General features: G+C 44.2%; 1 protein-coding gene across 1 annotated transcript in view; it reads left to right on the top strand.

The window, feature by feature from the left end:
• The window catches only part of PPM1E (protein phosphatase, Mg2+/Mn2+ dependent 1E), a 63,021-nt gene that overhangs the window by 34,416 nt on the left and 5,337 nt on the right, over window positions 1-23,268 (top strand). Inside the window, 5 exon segments of the mRNA XM_054647199.2 lie at window positions 15,120-15,238; window positions 19,489-19,688; window positions 21,494-21,682; window positions 22,762-22,905; window positions 23,148-23,241. Of these exon segments, the coding sequence (XP_054503174.2) occupies window positions 15,120-15,238; window positions 19,489-19,688; window positions 21,494-21,682; window positions 22,762-22,905; window positions 23,148-23,241 (746 nt within the window).

Genomic DNA, 23,268 nt, shown 5'->3' with positions numbered 1-23,268 from the left:
TGTGATATGTGTACTGTTCCTTTTAAAAGGGTAAAAATCAAATTATCAGCAATGGCAGGGAGTCATATTTAAAATCTGTGTGGCAATGGTAAAATGAACTCAGAAGAACTTAGAGTTGGCATATTGTGCATGAATAACCTGTAAATATTGTGCTAATGTTGTAAAGGGGAGGGCAGTGATTGAATTTAAGGACATGCTCTGAAGTTAATTATGAATTTTGCCTGAGACTCAGCACTGTGTCTGTGTGCAGCCTGGAGTAATTTCTGCTCTGGAAGACTCAATCCCAACCATGCCATGGACTTACTCTAACAGCATTTTTCTCTCCCAAATTTATGTAAATCCAAGTGTCTCCCTGAGTACTCCCACTTACCAAGGGTTTCATCAGGAAACAACCTCATATTAAATACATGGAGTGAGAAATCTGGGGGTTTACTTTCTTTTTATTTTTTTAATTGGTTGCTACTTTCGATTTTTAAAAATATGATATTTCAACAGGGAGACTGGTTTATAATATTTTATTCCAATAGGGAGACTTTGAGAGAAACAGATATAGATGGATTATTGGGACAGCCTGGAGTACAGTCAGGGGTTTTAATCCTCTAATTTCCCCTATTTCCTGACCATTTCACATTTCTTGTCTTTTTCTTCATTTCACAACAATCCCTTTTGGAGGAGAGTTCCACTTGGAAGGATGTGCAAAGAAAATACTGGGAGATTTTCTCTGTTCATTGTCATCCTTGGAACCAGAGGAGTTTGTTTTGATTTTGTGGGCAAGGGCTGGGATGTGGGAGGGTGAAAAATCCCTGGAAAAGACAGAAATGTCCAATTCCTGCTGCTCCTTTATCAAAGGTGGATTCAGGATGCAGAATTCTTTGCAGTCCTGACTAAATGTTATTCACTGGTTTTACTCTTATCAGTCTTCTGCACTATTTTCTTTCAATATATTCCAGAGTGGCTGCAAGGGAAGAGAAATCCATTTTAACTTGGAAATAAAATCTATCAGTGTGTCAATCTCCCTCATGAATGGGGTGCCTGAGACATCCACATGATAAGAGAGAAGTCTTTAATTATTGCAGCAGCAAGTACTCAAATTAATCTCAATCGTTCCATTAATTGTTTCCTTTCTTTCTTTCTCTTTCTTTCTCTCTTGGTCAGGTTTTGCAGATATCAGAACCTGAGCAGTTACTCAGATGTGTCTTTTTGTACTTTATTGTTCTTTTCCCTGCACATTTTTCATGTCCTCTGCTCTTTTCCCTGCTAATTTTTCTTGTTCCCTGCGTCAGAGAAGAGCTTTGATCACTGAGGTGTTAAAATCAGTAATATTCACTTTTGTTTTCAACTGACATCACATTAAACTGAACATATGTACGAAAAGGGCCACATATATTCCTTTTTCAGCCTAAATAAAACTTGCTATTAAAATGGACATTTTCTTTCTGGCAAGATGAGATCTGGATTTAAGAAATGGCTCTAAATGCTAATATTTCTTTCCAGGTTTTCCAGTTTCCTTGCTAGGTAGATTGGGGCAATACATTTTGCAGGAGGAAGAATACTAAAGGAATATCCCTTTATTCCTTTGAGCCATTCCTGCAGGAGAGGGAGAACACCAGAGATTCAAAATTCTCCATCAAACATAAAAACCTCTTTCTTTCATGCCCAGGAATATGATTGATCCTTGTGAAGATTAATGACATTTTCATATTTTTTTAAAAAAGAGAAGATGTGAGAATTATTTGTAACATTTATAATAAATATTACATCCTAAAAATCAAATAAATATAACATTAATAATAAATGATTCTTTATTGATAAATAAATAAATAAACCCCAGGTAATTTCCCTTTCTGTGCTGTCTAAATGAATCTCACCTCTCCATAATGTGATGGTGACTCTGAGCTGCAGGCTCAGGAGGAACAGTGCAATTGTTCTTGACAAGTTCTCCTAAATATCAAGAATTAATATTCAGCTGGCAGCAGGGAGCCTGGGAAGTGTCCCTGAGTGCATTTCTCAGCCCTGCTGCCACAGGCTGTCCCTGGGGGTGACACTTTGCTCTGCCTGGCCCTGAGTGCCACAGTGAGGTCACTTCCACTCTTGTGGGCATCACTTTTGATTTTCTTTGCTGCTTCCTTATGTCTCTATTTTGTTGTCCTGAGCGTTTTCATTTGCTGCCATCTCAGCCAGGTGAGAGGAAATCAGAGCTCAGGCTCCAGCCTTGCTGAGCTTTACCTGGGAATGAAGGGATTTTCTGGTTTTGGTGCTACTAAAATCTACAAATCAAATACATGATTTCAGCAAAAATATGGGATGGCTGATGATGACATAACCAGTCCTGTTAAAAAAACCCACATTAAATATTAGAAAACACCAAGTTTTGATAAAAGGGAGTGTTTTGCCATCAGTCCATTATTGGTTTTTAACATCTGTAAGTCAGGACATGCTGTGGAATCATGAGCTGAAACAGGACAGACACAGATGGGGATTCACTGAAGAAAATACAAAAATATTTGATGAGGCAGTGGTAACTTTGTAAATACCTTGCCCTTCCCCAGCCCATTCCATCTGAGGATTAAAGCACAGTTTTCAGGCATTAATAAATTAAATTTCATGGTACTCTTCCAAAGTTTTAAGGCAATGAAGCTCTTTGTCTCCTAGATGGATGGAGGTGCAGGGATTAAATGATTTGCTGGCAGAGGTGTCATTTGTCAGCCCCAGACCTGGGAGCACTGCTCAGCCTCCTATCATGTTACATCTTCCAATTTACCACTGCTGCCTTATTAAACTCAAATCCTGCTTTAACACCAACTTCTCCTGTGTTATCTCAGAGCTCAGCTGCTGTTCCTAATCTTTATTTCTTCCTTGCTCTATTCTTTTCAGTCTAACCCGTGGCAGTTGTGTCTCTGCTGTTGCCTCCATGCCTCATTAAAGAGCTCGCTGGGGTGGGTGAACCACCTGCATTTGGATTTAAAAACTCTGTGCCCTTGAGGAATCTTGGTGCTGCCTGCCTGTGCTTCTGATGGATCCAATTCTGTGCTATTAGCAGTGTTTTACAGATAAACCCAGCAAAAATCATCCAGTGCAATTCCCAGGGTGCATTTGGAACACTGATTTTTTTTAACATTTGGTGCTTTGTTAACAGTTAAAAATTCTTTCACTTTCATGGCTCTTCTCTAAACTCTTTCACAGAAATCTCTGCTCCATCTAAGAAAATCTACTTGTTTTACTTTTCCTTGATTGCCTCCTCCTGGATTTGTTCTTTTGTGTTTATATAATTACTATTCTAATTCACTGCTCCCTTCAGTCCAGAACTGTGCCTTGCAGAGCTCCATTTGGTTCTTCATTTTTTTAATCATTGTTAGATGAGTTTCTCTACTAATATCATTACCAGTGTGTGTTTTGGGGACAGAATTGATTGAATTTATTTTCAAAACATAACTTGGCCTGGGGTTTTAGTAATTTCTGTGTTCGCTATATATTTCATTCGTATTTGATAGAAGGAATTTAGTTGGGTTTTTTCCTCTCCAGATTTCCTCCTTTTTTTTGTTCTTTTAAAATTTTGTGTGACCTTTGATCTTCTATCTGTTCTAGGAATCTTTGCTCTTGCTTTTCTCAAGGAATCTGTGGTGATTGCTCATATTTAAACACATATATATGTGTGTGTGTATATATATATAAAAATAAATGTATTTCAGCTGCAGATGTTGAGTATTTTCCTTCAAGGCAGTGTCTCAGTGTGGTGCTAAAGAATGGTGAGAGAAGGATGATGGAGTTTGAGGATGAGATATCAAGGCAGACAGTTCTCATTTTTATCCCATTACAGGTGATATTCACATTATTCTGGTTACATTTTAGCCTCAATTTCTGTGTAGAGACCTGCTGTTCTTTCCAGCATGGTCCATTTCTTGCTGTTTGTTCAAAACAGTTGTGTAATGTTGCTATCCATGGTTAGCAATTTGCTGCTTTTTATCCAAGGTAGCTTGGATGTCAGTGCTGCTAGAAGTAATCATTTATTTTTAGATTCTAAATCCTTTGGGAATGCACAAAGCACTGTAGACATAGAAGATAATCATTTGTCTCCAAAGGTTCCTTATTTTTTATTAATGTTTTGATTTGCTATTCTCTCTGTCTGCTCTCCCTGCCTCCCTGAATATGTATTACCAGGGTAATTGATAGTGTGGCTCCTGAGGAACTCTCTTAAGTGCTGATTAGAGCTGTGCCACTGCTCCATTGGAAGCAGCTTCCAGCCTCCTCATCATGGGCTGAGTCAGTCCTCACCAGTGCATTATTTACAACCCAGCTTCAAACAAGTCCTGCTCATGTTTGAGGAAGATTTCTTCTGATCTGAGTAAATTTCTGCCACATCCCGAATCAACTTCCAGACAATGGCACCTGTTTGCATTTGTTTACCTTCCATAGGGATAAACCCTGAAATTTTGCACACTATTCCACATTCTTAGGGATAAACCCTGAAATTTTGCACATTATCCCATGTTCTTAGGGATAAACCCTGAAATTTTGCACACTATTCCACGTTCTTAGGGATAAACCCTGACATTTTGCACATTATTCCACGTTCTCTGTGCTTTGGCTCTGCACAGGACAGACCCAAGCCCTGGCACTGGGTAAAGTCCCAGATTTTCCTCCCTTTTCACTCAGGCTGGTCCTGTCCACAGGCTCTTGTGTGCTCCTTGCTCAGGGTATTATGTAACAGATTCTTTCTTATATTTAGAGCTTGTGCCTCTTCTGAAGAGATCACAGGTTTGATAATAAGCTTAGGGAAAAGTTGACAATCTCCTTTGTGCAGGGGGAGAGGGAAAGCAGAGCTGTTGGGTAATTCTTACATGAGCAGCATTGTCACCTCTGAAATGGGTGATGGGAACGTGCCCATCTCACAGAAAATCAAATGGAACAAATAAGACTTAAAGACTGATTATGCTGCATAAACAAAGTCCCAGATTGTGCTGAATAGGCAGAGTTTGTGTGGGAGAATTTGTGAAGTATTGAGAAGTCCAGGGTAGAGAACCAATGTCCATCATCTGGTGAGATTTGTAATGTCACACTATGAAATGTCACAGCTTTTTTTTTTTTTTCAGTTGACCTTTTAACAGTGATTGGAATATGTGCACAGATTTGTTTTTAAATGGGACTGGGAATAATTTTAAGACATCTCTCCCAAGTTTTAAATTATTCTCTGTACCTTCTAGGACAGGAGAGAGGCCACAGCACTGCAGAATTGTTTGAAACATCCCCAGCTTGTTGGGAATCAGTTCCTGGAGCCTTTGTGAGCAAGAAGAGCTAAATTTAACTGTGTACTGCAGGCAGGCTCTGCTCCATGGGCTCAGCACCTGCCTGGCCCTGTGGAAATCCACATTCCCCTGCTTTGGACCTCATAGAATTCCCCCACCTCAGTAAGCTCAGAGTGCAAATCCTCAATAAACCTGGGAACAGGGAGAGGAGGGAGCAGGGGAGCACAGGGACCCTGTCCCTTGAGCCTGTCCTTCCCTGGGATGCTGGGCCTCATTCCCACGGCCTGAAATGTCCTGGAGCCACTTCCAGAGCCCTCAACAACCTGGCATGGCCTCCAAGTGTTATTCCTCCCCTATTTCAGTGTTATTCCTCCTCTATTTCAGTGTTATTCCTCCCCTATTTCAGTGTTATTCCTCCTCTATTTCATCAGTATTTGATAGAAGGAAGTTTGGTTGAGTTTCTACCTCTCCAGATTTTCTCCTTTTCTTTTTACTCCTTAGAGATGCTACAATTTGCAGCATTTCCTGCTGTAAATAGATCCATATAGGAAGTGGAAGGTGAGCTATAAAAGGAAAACTGTTTGGTTGAAGCTTATGTTGCTACAACTACTCCCCCAGTTCTTCTCCCTGCAGCATCTGAGTGTAAATCTCTCCTTGGCGTTTGTGGGCACAATTCTCCTTGTGAGTTGATTGTACAGTGAATTTTCCACTGCTGCAGTCCCTTGTGATGGCAGCACAAGGTGGGAAAGCCAGATATTCCCACAAATTTCCAGCCAGGCACATTATCCCATCAGCACAGATGCTGGAATGCATCTTTGAAGCTACAAAGAGCATTAAATTCAACATGTGTGTAACATCATTTGTCAAGTTAATGTCAAGATAATTTCTGTCCCTGTTGCTTTTTGTGTGTTCAATGTTTCATGATGTGGCCTCTTAAAATCCCAGGATTTCCATGCTGCAGCCTGGAATGTGAAGCTGGATTTGCCATTGTAAAATGTAGGTGATATCTTTGCATTTTCCAGCTGAAGGGAGGGTGGATTACAGGCAAAGGGAGAAGAGAAACATTGGAGTTCAACACTGTGGGGTGCCTTTAAAAAATTACTGGAAGGTTTAGAGCCATGCTATATAGTATGTAAACACCTAAATTTTGCTTTTCTCTAATAATTCAGGACTAATCCTAAGCAGCTATTTCACCTGTCCAACGAAATCAAACTGTGCCAGTGCAGGATCTGGGAGAGGCTCTCACCTGCTGTTCATGACTGTGATTATTGAAGATGGATGGCTGGAGGTTTGGCTGCTGCCTCTTTAGGAAATCTTTTCAACCAGGATTGGAAAGAGAATATTTTACAGCCTGGTGAAAAACAACTCAATGCTGCCATTGTGTCGTTCAGGCCAGAACAACCCAAAGCCCTAATGTATTTTATCTGCTGTTCTGTTCCTCAACACTATAAATAATTCAGATCTGTTGGCTTAACTACTACTGGCAACTGTTATTTATTAAGAATGACTGAAATAACTATGTGGCTCAGTAGAACAGAATGCATTAGGGACTTTAATGTGAAACAGAATAGCTAAAACATTTTGATTATCCTTTAAAGAAAAAGCCTAAACCCCTAAACCTGCCATTATCCTTTGCAATTCTGCAAAGGACAAGTGACAGTGGGAATTAGGATGGGATCTTTCTGAGTAACTAAAGGGTTTTTCCTTTAAAAGAGCACTCACCCCAATCACAGAGCCCCTTTTATCCCTCCAGCATCTTGTTCTGTGGCTATCAGTGTCAGTAATTGTCATCTTGAGGTTCCAATCCAATCTTTAATGTGCCCCACTGGGAAATCCTTGAACCTGCCTGTAGTTACACATCTGCCTGTAAAATTACTTTTGAAGGTACTGCATTGTTTCTTCATGTTTGTTTTCATTTGTTTCCCTTGCACATCATGCACAAGAGCAGCAGGATTTTCTGGGAACCAGTGCAAGGGAATTGCTGTTCTCTTGTTCCATCCCCACTTCAGGCTTAATTAATAATATCTGGCACTTCATCATTGGCTTTGGAATTGCTTTCCAGAGGTCAATAGCATTGTCCCTGTTTTGCAGGCCCAGAATTCCTGACATCAGGCATTGGTACAGCACAAACACAGCGTGTCCCTGCACAGAATCACAGCCTGAGATGTAGCACTGCACAACAGAATCATTCTGCAAGCCAACTGATTATAAATGGGGCATTTGGAATAAATTTTTTATCACCAAAAAGAGTTGACATGCAGGACTTGGATGAGTAATTATCTAATCTTACATCTGGCATAAACACCCAAGCCATTTGTGTGATGAAGTGCAAGGCACAGGAGGGAGAAGGCAGCGAGGGAACATTCACTGCTGACTCAGTGGCCATAAATCTTCCAGGGTGTGTTTTGCCTTATATTTGATATTTGTTCAATGGGTTGAAAGAAGTTAAGTGATCAAATGTCATTTGGAAATCCTGGTCTGCAATTCTGATTTTTTCTCAGTTACATGAAGATAAATGCTTCAACAGGAGCAGGGTCTGGGGCCTGGCTCTGTGTTACTGAAGCTGAGTATTTGAACAGGCACCATCTTCACCCCTTTTCAAAGAAGTAATTGAACATTTGTTTGCCTTAATGATGATCTGCAGGAGACAGCAGGGTATGTGTTGCTGTGCAGCATTTTATTTCATTTCTTTGAAATGAAGTCATCAGCTATAACACCAAAATGCATTTTTCTTTCTGACAGAGGACTTGGGTGTGTTAATCTGATCTCTGACAAAACAGAGGCTCTGCATTGGGGGACTCTTATTTAACTTGTATTTCTGACACATCAGATCTGTATGGAATATCCTCTCCACTTAAGGGAAGTATCAGTGGAAGTTTATTTATAACAGAGAAAAAACTGGGCATGAATCAGTGGTAAATAAATGATGTGCCTGAACTCTTCTGCAAGTTTCCTGCAACATGAACTTTTCTAGAGACTGTGCCATTAATATTTTATAGCAAGGAGAGAAATCATCAAAAACTCCAGCTAGGACATAAAATATCTGAAATAATAAGAATATATATAAGTACTTTCAGAGTGAGCTTGGACACTCATTGATTTTAGACAGCATCTCATCCTGGCTTGACAAAATGCAGAATTCATAAATTAAATCTGATGTATACAGTGTATGCTTTTATGCTGATGTTGGCACACTTTCAGATGTAAAATTAAATTACTTTTTCCAATAAGGCAGCACAGATTGAAGCATGGATTCCTTTCTTTGCTAATGGAACCAGGAGAAAGATATTGAATTATGCTGACTTTTGAACTGACTGAGTGCCAAAGAGAGAAAAATCAATGACATTTTTAATGTCCTGTGGAGCTTTTAAACAGGCCTTGCTCTGCCAGGGCACTCAGTGTGAGGTAACTGCTGTTGCCATTGGGTTTCCAGCGAGGAAATTTCCTTCTCCAGGGAAGCAGCAGCTGGCACTGATGTGGCTTTGTCCCCATTCCGTTCCCAGCAGTGCCAAGTGGGCACAGGGAGGATTTTGGAGGACTCTGGACACCCTCACCCCCTGAGCAGGGAATGGGCTGTGTGAATATGCAGGATAATCCTTGGAACACAACAACAAAATCCAGAAGGATCTTTCCTCTCTGTATAAACCCCTGAAAGTCACATGAGTGGGTAATACCAATAAATTACCTTTCTTTTGATGAATTAATGATAGAGTAAACACAGATTTATTTTCACTGTGGGTTTGCATTTGCAAAGCTGAATACCAAAGAGCTAAGCTGCACAATCAATACCCATCAAATAAATGGCTTGTTGGGGTTTTTAAATTTTATAATAATATTTTTATAATTTTCCAAAGTGCATTTCATAGCAGCAATTAAGGTTTTTATTATAAAACTATGCAGTCCCTCAGAATCTTACTCCTCAGGTAGAATATATTCTGATTTAGATGGGGGGGAGTCTACACAGATACATCCTCAACACCTTGGTGTTTGTTATAATAGAGGTTCATGGATTGTGGTCCATTTTTCTCTGCATTCCTTCAAATTCCAGGCTTCCCTTTCCTTTAATAACAGATGGATATAATCTGGCTGTGAAGTGCTGGGATATGATTTCCAACAGCAAACTTTGTACCTTCAGCTCCTTGCTGTAATGAAGAAAACCCTCCCAGAGTCACTTCTGGGAATTCAATTTCTTGCAGTTATTTGGCTTCCAGCTCCTGGCAGGTCCATGCTGGGTTTTCAGGGGTTGTTCATGTTACAGGAGGTGATTTCTGTCATTTTAAATGCAGCCACAGCATCAGCCCCAGAAATTGGAATATGAGTAACCTCAGAACCCCCACGCTGGGAGGATGAGTGAGAGGAATAATAGAATTTGGTTTCAAAGATAATACCCAGGCAATTTATCCAGCCAGGAGCTCAGGAGAAGCTGCTCTGTGTGGTTTGGATTCTTCATAGTTCACCCCTGTGGTGTCAGTGCTATTTTATTGACAGCCATTAAATCACAAATGCTTATGAGTGGTTTGTGGGCAGCCAGCATTTATATTTTAGATACACACTGCCCTTCCTGACATTGTACCTCATCAAAGAGACAAAGATGACCTTTTGATTTTGTCTTGCTCACATTTTGGTGCCTTTATGTACTGCCATGTGCACTTCACCCTCTGGAGAAGGGAACACTGACTTGCTCTGCAGCAGAAATTGCATCAGAGGTCTGAGCCTAATTCATGTGTTGAGAACAGTCTGTGAAAAGCCAAGGGTTTTCCCTGGTGAAGCATCTTCATCCAGCTGTGCAGAGGTTTTCTGATGAGCAGTGCACCTCTGGTTTGGGTATTTTTTCACACCCAGTTAAGACAGAACTACAGAAACGTATCTATACAAAATAGGTCTAGAAAACATCAGCGAGCAGAAGGCAGAAGGTTAAAAATTTGGTAAATGCAGTGTCTGCATAGACAGGGGCATGATAAATGTATCTGAAGTGTCTTTTTGCAATGCTTGTGTATTATATTTCTGTTGCTTACAACTGTCAGCACAAGGACAGGCTGGCTGGGGATGTGAGCAGGCAGCTGTCTCTGGGAGCCTATAGATAGCAGCTTCCTTGGGTAGCACGTTTGCAGCTCCCTCAAACAGATTTATCAAGCATCTTTACTGTCTCACCACTGCCAGCTCAAATGACTTCTCAAGGAGCTTTGGTTATGCAAGCTTTTAAAAGGTGCATTGTTTTTTCTATTTGTTTCTTTTTTTTTTTTTTTTGTATGTGTGTGTGTGCCAGGTTTTTTTTTAGTAACTCACTGCAGCAGATAAATCTAGTGCAGGGTTTCACCATGTGTTAGGAGGGGAAAAAAAATAATACTCCATTTGTCCACCGTGACCAGGCCTTAAATAAGCATCAAAACTTCCAGCAGCTGTGCAGAACAGTGGAACAGGGCAGAGATGCTCTGGGACTCAGGACAGGAGAACCTGCAGAGATGGGAGCTGGAAATAGCATCTGCTGGGCAGATCCAGAGGAGACAGCCATAATCATTTTAGGGTCTTGGAATGCTTCACAGAACATTCCCCTCTAGTGCTGGGTGACCTGGAGGAGTCTGGGGACTAACAGGAGCCCCTGAATGGCTCCAAGTCCCTCTGGACAGAAACAGGAGGTGGAGGAAGGGACGGTGGGAAAACAGCCAAAGGAGCTCCCCAAAGCATTTCTCTGCTCATTACTCTGCACTCCTCAGCATGGGAACTTGCAATAATAAAGATTTTAAAGGCTTCTTCAAAGAGCTTCCAGGCTATATCCAAAGCTCCATCTGGAAGAAGTCTCCTGAGACTTGGGATTGTTTTGTAAATACAGGCAGGGGACAAATGAGGTTTTTCTTGAAGTGAATCTGGCAGAAGTTGCTTTCTAACAAGAGCCTGCAACTGGCCACATGAGCAGGAGTGTTTCCCAAAGTGCATCCCTGCTGGAATGTCTTTTGGAAAGGGTGCAGTTAATTTGTCAGCCCTACAAAGTCTTCTACCACCACAGTAAATTACAGGCCTTTGGGGAATGTGCTGTGCTTGGTTCTTTTCAGGTCATGTTCTTGGTCTTGGATTGCTGGGTGAAACCAAATATGCTGCTTTATCCTGTTTGCCTGTGGATTTGTTTGGTGTTTCAGCAGATTGAATAGCATTTCTATTTAAATCATTCCTCATTCTAACTAAAACAATTGCTGTTCTGTGGTGTCAGGGGATTCCTGAGGTAACAGGAACACTGTACATTTTGTGATTTACTGCCTGCTTTGCCTCTTGAAAGCCCCAGTTCGTTTTGGTCCATTTTCCCTGTTTGTTTGGGTTAGTGATGCCTCATCAGCTCCCCCAGACCATGACAGGGCTGGGGATTTTCAGCCCTGGTGGCCCTTGTTGTGGATTTTAGGCAGGGGCTGCAGCACATTTTCCCATCAGCAGTGCTAATGCTCAGAACTGCGAGTTTTAAGAACTTGAGGTCTCTCTTTGCTGGTTTTCCCCCTTCCTGCAGCTGTTGATGACACTGTGAGTTACCCAGAGCTGTTGTTTGCCTGTGTGTTCCACTTAGCACTTCTGGCAGCGTATGAGAAAAGTGTGAGGAAAACCTAAGGAAAGCTATCAGAAGTATGAAATTATAAATCTCCTATAGATTGAAAATATCTCCCACTCTCATCTTGGTATTTTTCCCTTCAGTTGGGCTCTTAGCAAGAAATTCCAGAATACTTCACAAACACAGATTTAGGCCTTCGACAGCCTTCCTCCTCCTCCTCTTCCTCCTCCTCTCCCTGAGGAAATGACATTCTCATTCCTTGTTTGCAGATGAGGAATGAAGGTCTGAGTGCTGAAGTGACTCGTCCAAGGTCAGCTGCTGAGTTAGTGGCACAGCTATGAATAGACAAAGGCATTTTAGCTCTCAGCTCTCTGCTAAACAAGACTGTGCCCTCCCAGTTTCAATTTGTCAGACTTCATGACTAATAACATTTCAGCATCTAGAACGTGGCATCTTTTCAGAGCCAGCAGGTAACCCCTGGTTACACCAGCAGCAGGGTGGGAGCTCCTCCCTGTCCCTAGGGATCCTGGTGACACTTTTTGGGTTTTGTGAAGAGGGAGAACTTTCCCCCTTGGATTCCTGTTTGTGGCATGCTGTATCTGCTCACCTGAGTGCTCACTTTGGTGCTAAAAACAGAGATCCCAGAGCTGGCTCTTCATTTGTCTTGGTGTAGCAGTAATGAAGTGTCCTCAGAGCAGTTTGCCTTCAACAGCTATTTTAAACCTCCAGTGCAATCTGCTGTTCCTTGAAGGGAAAAAGTAATTCAACTAAAACTGCTCTGAGGAGCCAAGGGAGAGAAGGAAATGTTGAGAGGTGCTAATCAGGAAGGGGAAGTCATCTGTCTGCGTGTGGGCACCTCCCTGCTCACATGGCACAGCCCTGCAGCAGCCACATAAGAAGCTTTGTGATCAACAAATGTCAAGGGCAATTAATTCTTGGGCCAGCAGCTGTTATTATTAGGACAAAGAGTGGCCAGACATAGAAGGAAAGCCTTCAGCTGATTTGTTTTCTCTGCCTTTCCCCTCCAAATTGATCGGTTGCTCAAACCCCAGTGCTGAACTCCCTTGTAATAAGAATTTCAAATTTGCCATCTCTTTTATTTTCAGTAGGAGAGTTTGTATTAGATTTAAAGCACAGAGGAACAGCTCAGGGAAGGTGTTTAGAAAGTCCTCCCCACTTTAATGCTATCAGGATGGAGAGGAGTTAAGCTGGTAACATAATAATATGTGGGCTGAATTAAACCCACCTCAGACTGGTTTTCTCAAACTTAATTCATGGAAGCAGAGCACTTTTAGGCTTGACTTAATACCCTCCCAGAGTTATTCCAGGATTGCTACAATGCAACTGTGGGTGTTCTAAACACACCTACGCTGCCAGAGAATCAGGAAGGATGTACTCAAAATCCTTTAATTTATCTAATAACATCTTTCGCAGCTTTTGGTGTAGGTTTAGCATTGTAATGGAAATGCACTCTCTGGCTGGATATAGAGCTGCTGTGTGGAAATGGAACACGTGAACAGCACTTGGAGCTGGGGGGAAATACTCTGACCTGCTACACCTCCTGTAAATGCACCTTTCACTTGTGTCATTGGTCACTGCAGTTAAAATAATACCTAAAATTTCAGACACAAGTGTCCAAGGCTCTGGGTATCCACAGACATTGCTGTGCCCCCCTCCCAGGCCCAGGCAGAGCAGAAATTCCTCCTCTCTGGGCTATTTTTTCTTTGCTGTTTGGGTCCTGAGTCTATTTTAGCCTCTGCTGTTGCCCCAGTTCCTAACCAGGTTCTCTCTTTGCCCACCAGTGGATGTTCCTGAGGGGTCTTTGTAAGTGACACAAAACAAGTTTGGTTTTTCAGCCCTGAGCTGGTCAGGGGAAGCCTCGGACTGGAAACAAGCTCAGATTCCTGCGGGTGCCCTGCTGGTAACTGCTGGGATAATTCTTCTATCCCGGGCCCTGCATCCTCTCCCTTTTTGGGGAATCTCATGGAACATGAGCAGAACCAGCATCGCCGCCTGGCAAACCTGCTCTTTGTGAGCCAAATAAAGACAGAAAAAACAGGACAGGAAATCAGCTCCTCCACGTGCCAGAAACAAGGGATGTGCCGGGGTTTTCCTCCGGATGGGAACGGGATCGGAGCCCTGGGAAGGGCCGGGATCGGATCCCTAGGAAGGGCTGGGAAAGGCTGGGAAAGGCCGGGATCGGAGCCCTGGGCTGGGAAGGGCCGGGATCGGAGCCCTGGGAAGGGCCGGGATCGGAGCCCTGGGCTGGGAAGGGCCGGGATCGGAGCCCTGGGAAGGGCCGGGATCGGAGCCCTGGGAAGGGCCGGGATCGGAGCCCTGGGAAGGGCCGGCCCTGAGGCAGCCGATGCCCCCCAGTAGCTCGGAATCCTGCCTGGGAATTCCAGGGAAAAGCCTCGGATGAATGGGGCCCTGTGTGACTTCCAGAGCTTCCTTACAGTGTTAGGCAAAGCTATTTGTTGTTAATCTTATCCTTTAATCATTTATAGATATGTTGAACAGAAGAAATAGGTTAAGGAAGTGTTGGTGTTCATTGCCTGTTCCCTGGATTTCTGCCTTGGAGTTCTGTGGTTGATGGATGGTTTCTGGGCTGAAATTGGCTCTGTGTCTCTCTGTGGTCCTTGGACAGTGGAATGGCTTGGGAAAAACACCATTATCCCAGTAAAATCTGTGGAAATTGGAAGTTTCAGGCTGTGTCAGCAGGAGACACCTGGAGAAGTTGAGGCTGACCAATGGAATATGCAAAGTTATACATAAATTAAGAAGTATTAAATTCCTCTTGAATGAGAGAATGTACATTAAAGTGGCCCTGGCTTGCTATAGATTAATTAACCTTGGGGGATACCAGGTTTAATTAAACTACAGTGCATTAAAGCCACTTCACTCTGGGTAGAAATCATTCCTGAGGGAGCTTTTTTACCTTATGCACATCAGCTCCCTGTGGGTTAACCTGATCTTCCAGTGCCCCTTAGAGAGCCTTTGGACACTTTGAAATCTGAGGAATTCTGGAACCCTGACTCCAAATCTTAGGAGGAACTGGACTTAACTCGAGTTAAAATTGTACCATACATATGTAAAAAATGTACAGTTGTGTCACAGACTCTGGAGGGTTCAAGTCTAGATTTGAAAAGAATTTAAATAGAGGTTATGAACTGAAACATTAAAACTTAAGAACCAGGGAACAGAGGAGTGAAAGGGGCAACCAAAACCCATCAGTGAGTCTGAGGTCTTGCTGCAGGGCTCAGGCAAAGAACCTTGGTGAAAACCACACTCATGTTACCTTCACACTAAAACGTCTTTTTGTGATTTCTCTTTTTCCTTTCCAGTAACTGCCCCTCATTCCTGGCCTCTGCTTTAGCCAGAGCAACTTCAGATGAAGTCCTGCAGAGCGACCTCTCGGCGCATTTCCTGCCCAAGCACGTGGACAACGCCGACGGCATCATCCGTAAGCGCCACCCAAATTCCCAAATCCCCAAATTCCACCCCCTGGGCTGCAGTTCCGGGACAGGAACACCCCACATGGATGGCAAAAGCCTCATGGGGAGCTCACCTCCACTCCTGCCAGAGCTGCAGGTCTAATTGCTCAAATCCAACCTTTGGAATCACTCTTTTGAGTGCGTTTTCGTGGCTGTGTCTCACGGCCCTGAATCTCTCTCTCTCAGCACTTTATACAATGTGGTTCTGCTGGCAAGTGCCAGTTGTCCTCCCTCATCCTTGGAGCAAAGTCAAATATATGTGGGAAGAGATAATTTAATTCTGAATTATTTCAGTCAGTGTGGTTTTTACTATGGCTTGTAAGGTTTTTTTATGGTTTTAGCAAAAGGTAGTATAAAGAGATTTCGTGATTAAAAGGAAGAAAATTCCTTTTCCTCATTTATCTCTGTTGGCTGACAAGATTTTTGCAGCCTCCAGCTCAAGGTCATGCACCCTAACTCATTTCAGCAGTGTGCTGGCCTAAATAACCTTGAAAATTAGCTGGGTTGTTCATTACAACAAAGAGCAATGTTTCTCACATGTAGTAACAGGAATTCTGTCATTTGATCTTCAAAATACAATCCCCAAACTACTTTGTCCATTCCCTCCTTTTTTGATTAAAAAAAAAAGCCCTGTAAATTATTCTGGGGATAAGGAGGATCTATAAATCTGTCTCTTCAAAAAGGAAGATTTTTCTGTATTCCCCAGAGGCCCTTGGAAACCTTAGGAAGGGAAAAACCTGTTCTGGGTTCCCTTTCTGTAGGTATTGCTGCCTCCTCCTGCTGAGCAGGTAAATGGAATAGATTTGTCATTGTTCTGGCTGAGCAGCTTTCATTAATTTCAAATTGAGATCTCTGAAACTTGCATAAATATTTGACAGTCTCCAAGGAAATGTTGACTAAGCCTCCACACAGAATATCTACAGAATTCAACAAAAAAGGAAAAAAGAAAGGGAAAAGAAGCCACCACAGAACCCTCACACCTACAGAAATTGACATTTAAATATATCTAAGGCTGTAAGACAGAGGCAAACATAGTTTGAGATGGGAACAAACTGGAGCAGGCACTAAGAATAGGGCTCCAGATGCAGTTTGTTGAGGTGAATTGTCATAATGAGGATACTTGGAAATAAAATATCCCTTTGCTGATGCAGTGTGAGTGTTAAATTGTCAGGGTTTAGGGGGAGAGGAAGAGAGAAATCCTCTGGCCTGTAGTAAAGCAACAGCTTCATACAAACCCTGCAATTTCAAATAATCTAAGTTATAATTTCCCAAAGCAGGACATCAGCTCAAGTGTCATAGAATGACAGAATCACAGAAAGCTTTGGCACATTAAAGATCAAGTCCCACCCCCTGCCATGGGCAGAGACACCTTCCACCATCCCCAAGGTTGCCCCAAGGTCCATCCAGCCTGGCCTTGGGCACCTCCAGGGATCCAGGGGCAGCCAGAGCTGCTCCATCAGTGCCTCCTCAGCCACCAGGGCCAGGCTTGGCCCAACAAACCCAGACAAAACTGGTGGCAGCAGCAGCAGCTCCATCCTGGAGACCCTGCCAGGGGAGGCCTGGAGAAGCCTGGGCTGGTGCTCAGGGGAGATCTGCCCTCAGTGGTGCCACACAGGGAGAATTCAATGCTTTGGAAGGGAGCAAAGCAAAATGTGGCAGGTGGTGAAAATGGGATTTCTACATCCTGAGGTTTGATGCTCAGAGTTCACTGTGCCCTGATGCTGTTTGAGCTGCTGCAGAATGTGAAACCAAGCTGAATTTCACTGCCTGGCTTTAATATCCAGTTCTATGTCAGGTTTTTTATGGACTCAGAAAGATTTTTACTCTGTGTAATACAAGGAGACATTTACCTGATTTGCCTCAAGTTTGAATTTGCTGAAAGATAAAAAAAAGCTATTTCAAATTTCCTTAGTGGCACATTTCACTCTGAGAATTGCAACGTGACAAATCATGTCCTGTGCTTAGGAGTGGTGAGAGCAGTTCTTGGTGTGGAGAGAAATGAGAAACTCCATGACAGAAGAATGCAAATCTTACAAGAAGAAAAACTGGTTGGAGTCCACAAATGTAGGACTGCAAGATTAGGGGTCTGTTGTAATTTGGGGTGACCATGTGTTTTTGGATATCTGAGTCACAGGCCACGACTCTTCTCTTCCAGCTGAAAGAGATTTTCCATGAGACCTGAATGATGTTGGATTTCTTTTTTGAAAGGTCAGGTTAAGGACATTTAGGTTTGGGGTTTGTTTGTGGAGGAAGAGACTCTTGTGGAAGTTTGGCATTGTTGAGGAACCAGCAGAGGCTGGATAGCAGGAGCGTGTGACCTGGTGGTGCTATCAAATTTCCAGATATCACAAAGCAAATAATAATGTCCATTACCCAGTTGTTCCACGTTCTAGGAGATGGATCCTAGAGATATCCAAAGGGATCTAGAGCTCCTAGATCAAGGAAAACCTTGATTCTGACCTGTCCATGTTATCAACACAGCTCATAAAACATGGCACTAAAAAGCAGGACCTGATTCCTGGTATTCTTTCCACCCTCCTTCTGCCCTGTCATCTTTGGGAACAACAATGCCTGAGCTGGATTTCCCACTCACTGTGGTGCAGCTCAGCATTCCCTCCAACCTTGGGGATTTGGGAGCAGCAGGAGGGAAATGAAATTCTCCATGACACAACTGCAGTGCCAGCTGAGTCAGCTCTGGCTCAGCGTGGCAGCATTAACAATTGATGAGTAATTTCCAGCTGTGAGGGGGTGGCTTTTATTGTGGCATTTTATTATTCTTCTGTTTGAACCTCACGAGCAGTTACTGATGCTGCTGACACCACACAGGGTGCCCTGGGAAGGGCACTGAGGCTCTCAGCAGGGCCACTGGGCTCACTGCCACCCTCCTGCAGAGGGGCCACAGGTGACTCTGCCATGTGCCCACTTCCCTTCACCCCTGCCCAGTGGGGAGGCATGGGAGAGCAAAATCTGTGAGCTTTCCTCTGGAAAATACAACTTGGACACCTCAGGTTGGACCTGTTCCCTCTTTAAATACATTACCCAGAGAGAGCAGCACAGGTGGGGTGAGGACCCCCCCCTCACACTGTGGCAGTGGTGGGATGACCCAGCTGTTTGATTTCACCCCTTGGTTTTCAAGCTGTGTGATCAATTTATTTATCCAGTGTATTTTCAGTTTAATGCTTCTTGATTGAACCAACCCATAATCAACAGAGCTGGGACAGTATCTTGTTCCTGAGGGTCTTGGCCCCCTGGTCACTGTAGAGCTAGGACAGGAATTTGTAAACGCTGCTTTTAGGCTCTTCCCAGAATTCCTGTGAACTGAGAGATGCTGCAAGTCCCTCCTCTCCTGCCTGCATGTGAGCCCCTCCTCCTCCAGGAGTGATTGGCACTCCTGGATTGCTGCTGTTCAGCTTTGAGGATCCCTGCCTTTGGTGAGCCAGCATGAACAAAGAGACGTGGATGTGTTCAGCTCTGATGCTGACTTCCTGTTTTCCTCTCCTGAATTTCAGAACAAATGTCAAGAAAACTCATGCCTGAGTTTTCACATTTTAAAATGACAATTTCTCAGGAGAGCCAGTTCAGCATTTCCTTAAATTTAAGGCCTTCATGGTTTTCTCATTTGCTCATGCAGATTTCTCTGACACACCATTGTCAGGAATATGGGAATAATAGGAAATCAGGAAATAGCTAAGAAGGCACCTGTGCACTGCTGAAAGTGCACAAAACATCTTAAAATAACTCCACTAATTTCTGCAGATTGTTTCCACTGTCTTGACTCAGCTCTGCAATGAAATGGTGTTTAGAATAGAGAATTTGGTCAAACCCAGAGTGTCATTGTCACGGAGGGTGGGGTTCTGTGGGTGGCACCCTGTGCCATGACACAGTCCCTGTCAGAGCTGCACCACCCTGGGCAGGGCCACGCCAGGGACCCAACACTTTTTGTGCCTTTCATTTTCTCTGCTGCTGCAAATGAGTTCCCCAAAGGCACAGGGAAATGTTTAAGTTAAAAAGACAAACAAACAATGAGCTGCTTACTGATGAATGCTGATTATGGTGACTTTGGCTTCTTCTTTTCATGCATCAGAGCCCAGAATTTCCCTGCTGACATCAACTGCTTGGCTAAAATGGTTTTGTTTCATCTTTCTAATGTATGCAAGGAAGAAAACTCTGACTTAATAACACTCTCAAGGCTTTCATCTGTGGTTTGTGCCTTCCTCAGAGATCGAGACGGTGAAGTTGGCCCGTTTAGTTTACAGCAAACTGCACGAGATCTGCAGCAGCTGGGTGAAAGATTTCCCCCTGCAGCCCAAGCCCCACCGCTACTACGAGACCTCCATCCACGCCATCAAGAACATGCGCAGGAAGATGGAGGACAAGCACGTCTGCATCCCTGACTTCAACGTGCTCTTCAACCTCGAGGTGAGCACACACACACACACACACACACACACACTCTGTGCTCAGTATTGTGAATGCTGCTCCAGCAACCAGGGCAGAGAATGATGCATCTGACTCCATCTTCTCAGAAGGCTAATTTATTACTTTATTATACTATGATCTATTAAAGAATACTATACTATTCTATACTAAAGAATAAAGTTACTCACTGAATGCTAAAAAGATAATGAAAACTCCTGACTCTTTCCAGAGTCCTGACAAAGCTTGGCCCTGACTGGCCAATGAGTCAAAACAACTCACAGCAGAGTCCAATGGAACAATCACCTGAGGGTAAACAATCTCCAAACACATGAGAAGCAAATGAGATCAGAATTGTTTTCCTTTTCTCTGAGGCCTCTCTCACTGCCTTTCAGCTTCCCAGGAGAAAAGCCCTGGGTGAAGGAGTTTTTTCAGAGAATGTGAATGCCACAGGTCAATGGTTTGCATCCTAGGAATGCAGGAGGTTTTCCACTGAGGGAGTGAAGGGTGATGGACCTCAGCAGGACTGGCAGTTGGTCACCTCACAGTTCATCTCTGAAGCCACTTGGCAGCTGGGGGTGGATCTGCTCTGCTTTTCAAGCCTTCCTCTTGGGAGGAAGAAGCCAAAAGCAAAAATAAGGAAATTAAGTTAAAAAACCCCAAACAAACCCAAAACTTTCAGGACTATGGGGTGCAGCTCACACACAATTCTAGAAATGTGAGTAGTTTGGTGGAACTGGGGTTTGTCTTCCCTTCCATTAATTTCTTGATGTGGCCACTGGTCAAACACTCATTCTTGCTCTCCCTTGAGATATAAAACTGGACACTCAGGAATGGAAAGTAAAAGAAAATGGCAAGAATTTTACCTTAAGGATCAAATTGCTGCATAATTACTTCTTTATTACACCCTGTCACTTTAATAACCATCTTCTGTCCCATCCACATTCTTACCTTTAAAAGATACTAATGCAAACAGAGGCAGATGTTTCCTTTGCCTGTCAATTGTCAGCTTTCTTATTCCAATTTGTGTTGGAGCCCATTACCTAAAAATTACAATGTGCAAATATTCCAGTCACTGAGCTGGCTGTCAAGGTTGAATTGGCTCTGTCAGTGGGTTGGAGTTGTGTGTGTGAGTTGCTGGAGTTGCTGTCTCCTGGTACCACGTTGTTTCTCTGAACAGAGGAGGGGAAGCTGAGAAAACTGCCTTGAAGATGAGTGATTTTGCTGTATTTGATTTGTGAATGTAATCACAATTTTCTGATGAGAGAGCACATGCAGGTTTTTTTAAAACCCAGGCATCTAAGATGATATATTTTAGATTTGAGGAAAAAAGAAGAGTGAAAGCAAAGACTGGCTGGCTTCACATTTTAACAGTACTGGCATTTTATCCCTGGTGGATTCCAATCATGATGTAGACTTCATGCAAACTGTATTGGATGTTCTTCTCTCTCTGTGGTTTTTGCAGTCACAAAATCTCCTGCACAATTTGATGAGAATGGCACTTCCTATTTGAGTTGTGTGACTGAGCTGTAACAAATGGGACCTAAGGAGCACTGAGAGCACCACACAGGGGATTCTGGCAGGGCATCTCTTGCATTTTGCAGGTAGAATTCAACAGCAGGGTGGAAATTTCCCACTGATGCAAGTGTAGGTGGTCAGGGTAGTTTGCTTTTCTAGTGGAGACTCTGTCTCTAATTGCAATTTAATGAGGACATCACAAATCCCAAGTTCAAAGCTTTAAGACAATCCAATGAGCTCTTTGTGTTGCTTTCACCTGAGTTTTTTCCTCCCTGTGTTTCCTCTGGCAGGACCAAGAAGAACAAGCTTATTTTGCAGTGTTTGATGGCCATGGAGGAGTGGATGCTGCCATCTATGCCTCCATCCACCTGCACGTGAACATGGTGCACCAGGAGATGTTCCAGCAGGACCCGGCCGAGGCCCTGTGCCGCGCCTTCCGCGTCACCGACGAGCGCTTCGTGCAGAAGGCAGCCAGGGAGGTGAGGGCTCTGCTGCGCTGTCATCTCATGCTCTGCCTCCATACCCCGGGTTTCTCCCTGGAGATCTCCCTAGGTGTGCCAATCACCTCTCCTTTCCCCACCCTGACCCCTGCTCAGCACTGTCTGTCAGTCCTGGCATTCCAGAAGGGCATCGAGCCATTGGCAGAGTTCAAAAGATGCCTCTGAGCCCTGGGGACATTGGGCCATCCAGGTGCCATTGTCCCCTGAGACTCCCCCCCTTACCTGGTTGGTGGCTCCCTACCCCTTCCCTGCCCCTCTCCCTGGGGTTAAAAGGAGCAGCAACCACGGGCTCAGGGAGGTTCTGTTAGAGCTGTTATGGGGTTCAGAGGCCTGTGGGCCAGGAATAAAGCTCTGGATCCAAGCCCTCCAGCAGAACCCGACTCCTTTTCCTTCACCCCGCCTTAAAACTTCTCCACCAAAGGTAAACCTGAGCTCCTGCATGTCTGGACTTGCCTCCAAGTGCCCAGCTGCAGCATCCAGCCAGCCAAAGGTGTCTCTGAGGTGAAACCACCACAGCTGCCATCTTTGCTCAAGCAGCAAGGGCCCAACAGGCCAGGCACATCCCATCTGGTTATATTGGTAAATAATTCCAACAGGGCTCTGAGAGCATTACCCTGCAAATCAATCTTGCCTTTCCAGAGAGCCACAGTGGAATCAGCACAGAGCTCTCCATGCCCCAATGGTGCCTTTCTGTCCATAGCTTCACATCCCATCAAAATGTCAGCTCCTGCTTCTCCCAGCTTCCAGCTCCTCTGAAGGATGCTGCTGCCATTCCCACCTCAGCTGCCTCCCAGGCTCAGCCCTCGGGGTCACCAACACCCAGCTGTGCCTGGCAGCAGCAGGAGCAGGCCCAGCTCCTGGCAGGCAGGTCCCATGCCAGGGATGTCATGGGGCACATTGGTGTTGGCTCTGAGGGGCTGTTATAGTGAGCAGTTGTAGCTGTAGGGAAAGCACTTCCTGTTCCTCCCTGGGAATAGGCTCTGTGCTGCAGTTTCCATGTGTTCTGTCCCTGAGTTAAGGAAGAAAATGCTTTGAAATGGAAATGTATTTTTTTCCAGAGTCTGCGCTGCGGAACCACCGGCGTGGTGACTTTCATCCGAGGGAATATGCTGCATGTGGCTTGGCTGGGGGACTCCCAGGTCATGCTGGTGAGGAGAGGCCAAGCTGTGGAACTGATGAAACCCCACAAACCAGATCGAGAGGTGAGAAGGGCCTGTGTGAACACCCCTGGGCAGTGACCAGCACAGGTACCAGCTCTGGGGAGCGCTGCCGTGCCAGGATCTCTGTGAGCAGCACAGCACGTTCCACTTATCCTGGTTTGTTTGGATCTGTGGGCAAATCCTTTGTCTCACTGGGCCTGCTGTGTTTGTGAAAATCCAGATGTTGATGGGAGAGCTGAGTGTGTGGTGCAGCTCTGACTGCTCTGTCTTGTGTTGCTGTTCAGGATGAGAAGAAGCGAATCGAGGCCCTGGGTGGCTGCGTGGTCTGGTTTGGAGCCTGGAGGGTGAACGGGAGCCTCTCTGTCTCCAGAGCTATTGGTAAGAGAGAGCCTTCATTCCTTTTTG

Source organism: Agelaius phoeniceus, chromosome 20 (genome assembly GCF_051311805.1).
Source record: "Agelaius phoeniceus isolate bAgePho1 chromosome 20, bAgePho1.hap1, whole genome shotgun sequence".
Lineage (NCBI taxonomy): Eukaryota > Metazoa > Chordata > Aves > Passeriformes > Icteridae > Agelaius > Agelaius phoeniceus.
This window is presented reverse-complemented; position numbering and strand designations above follow the sequence as displayed.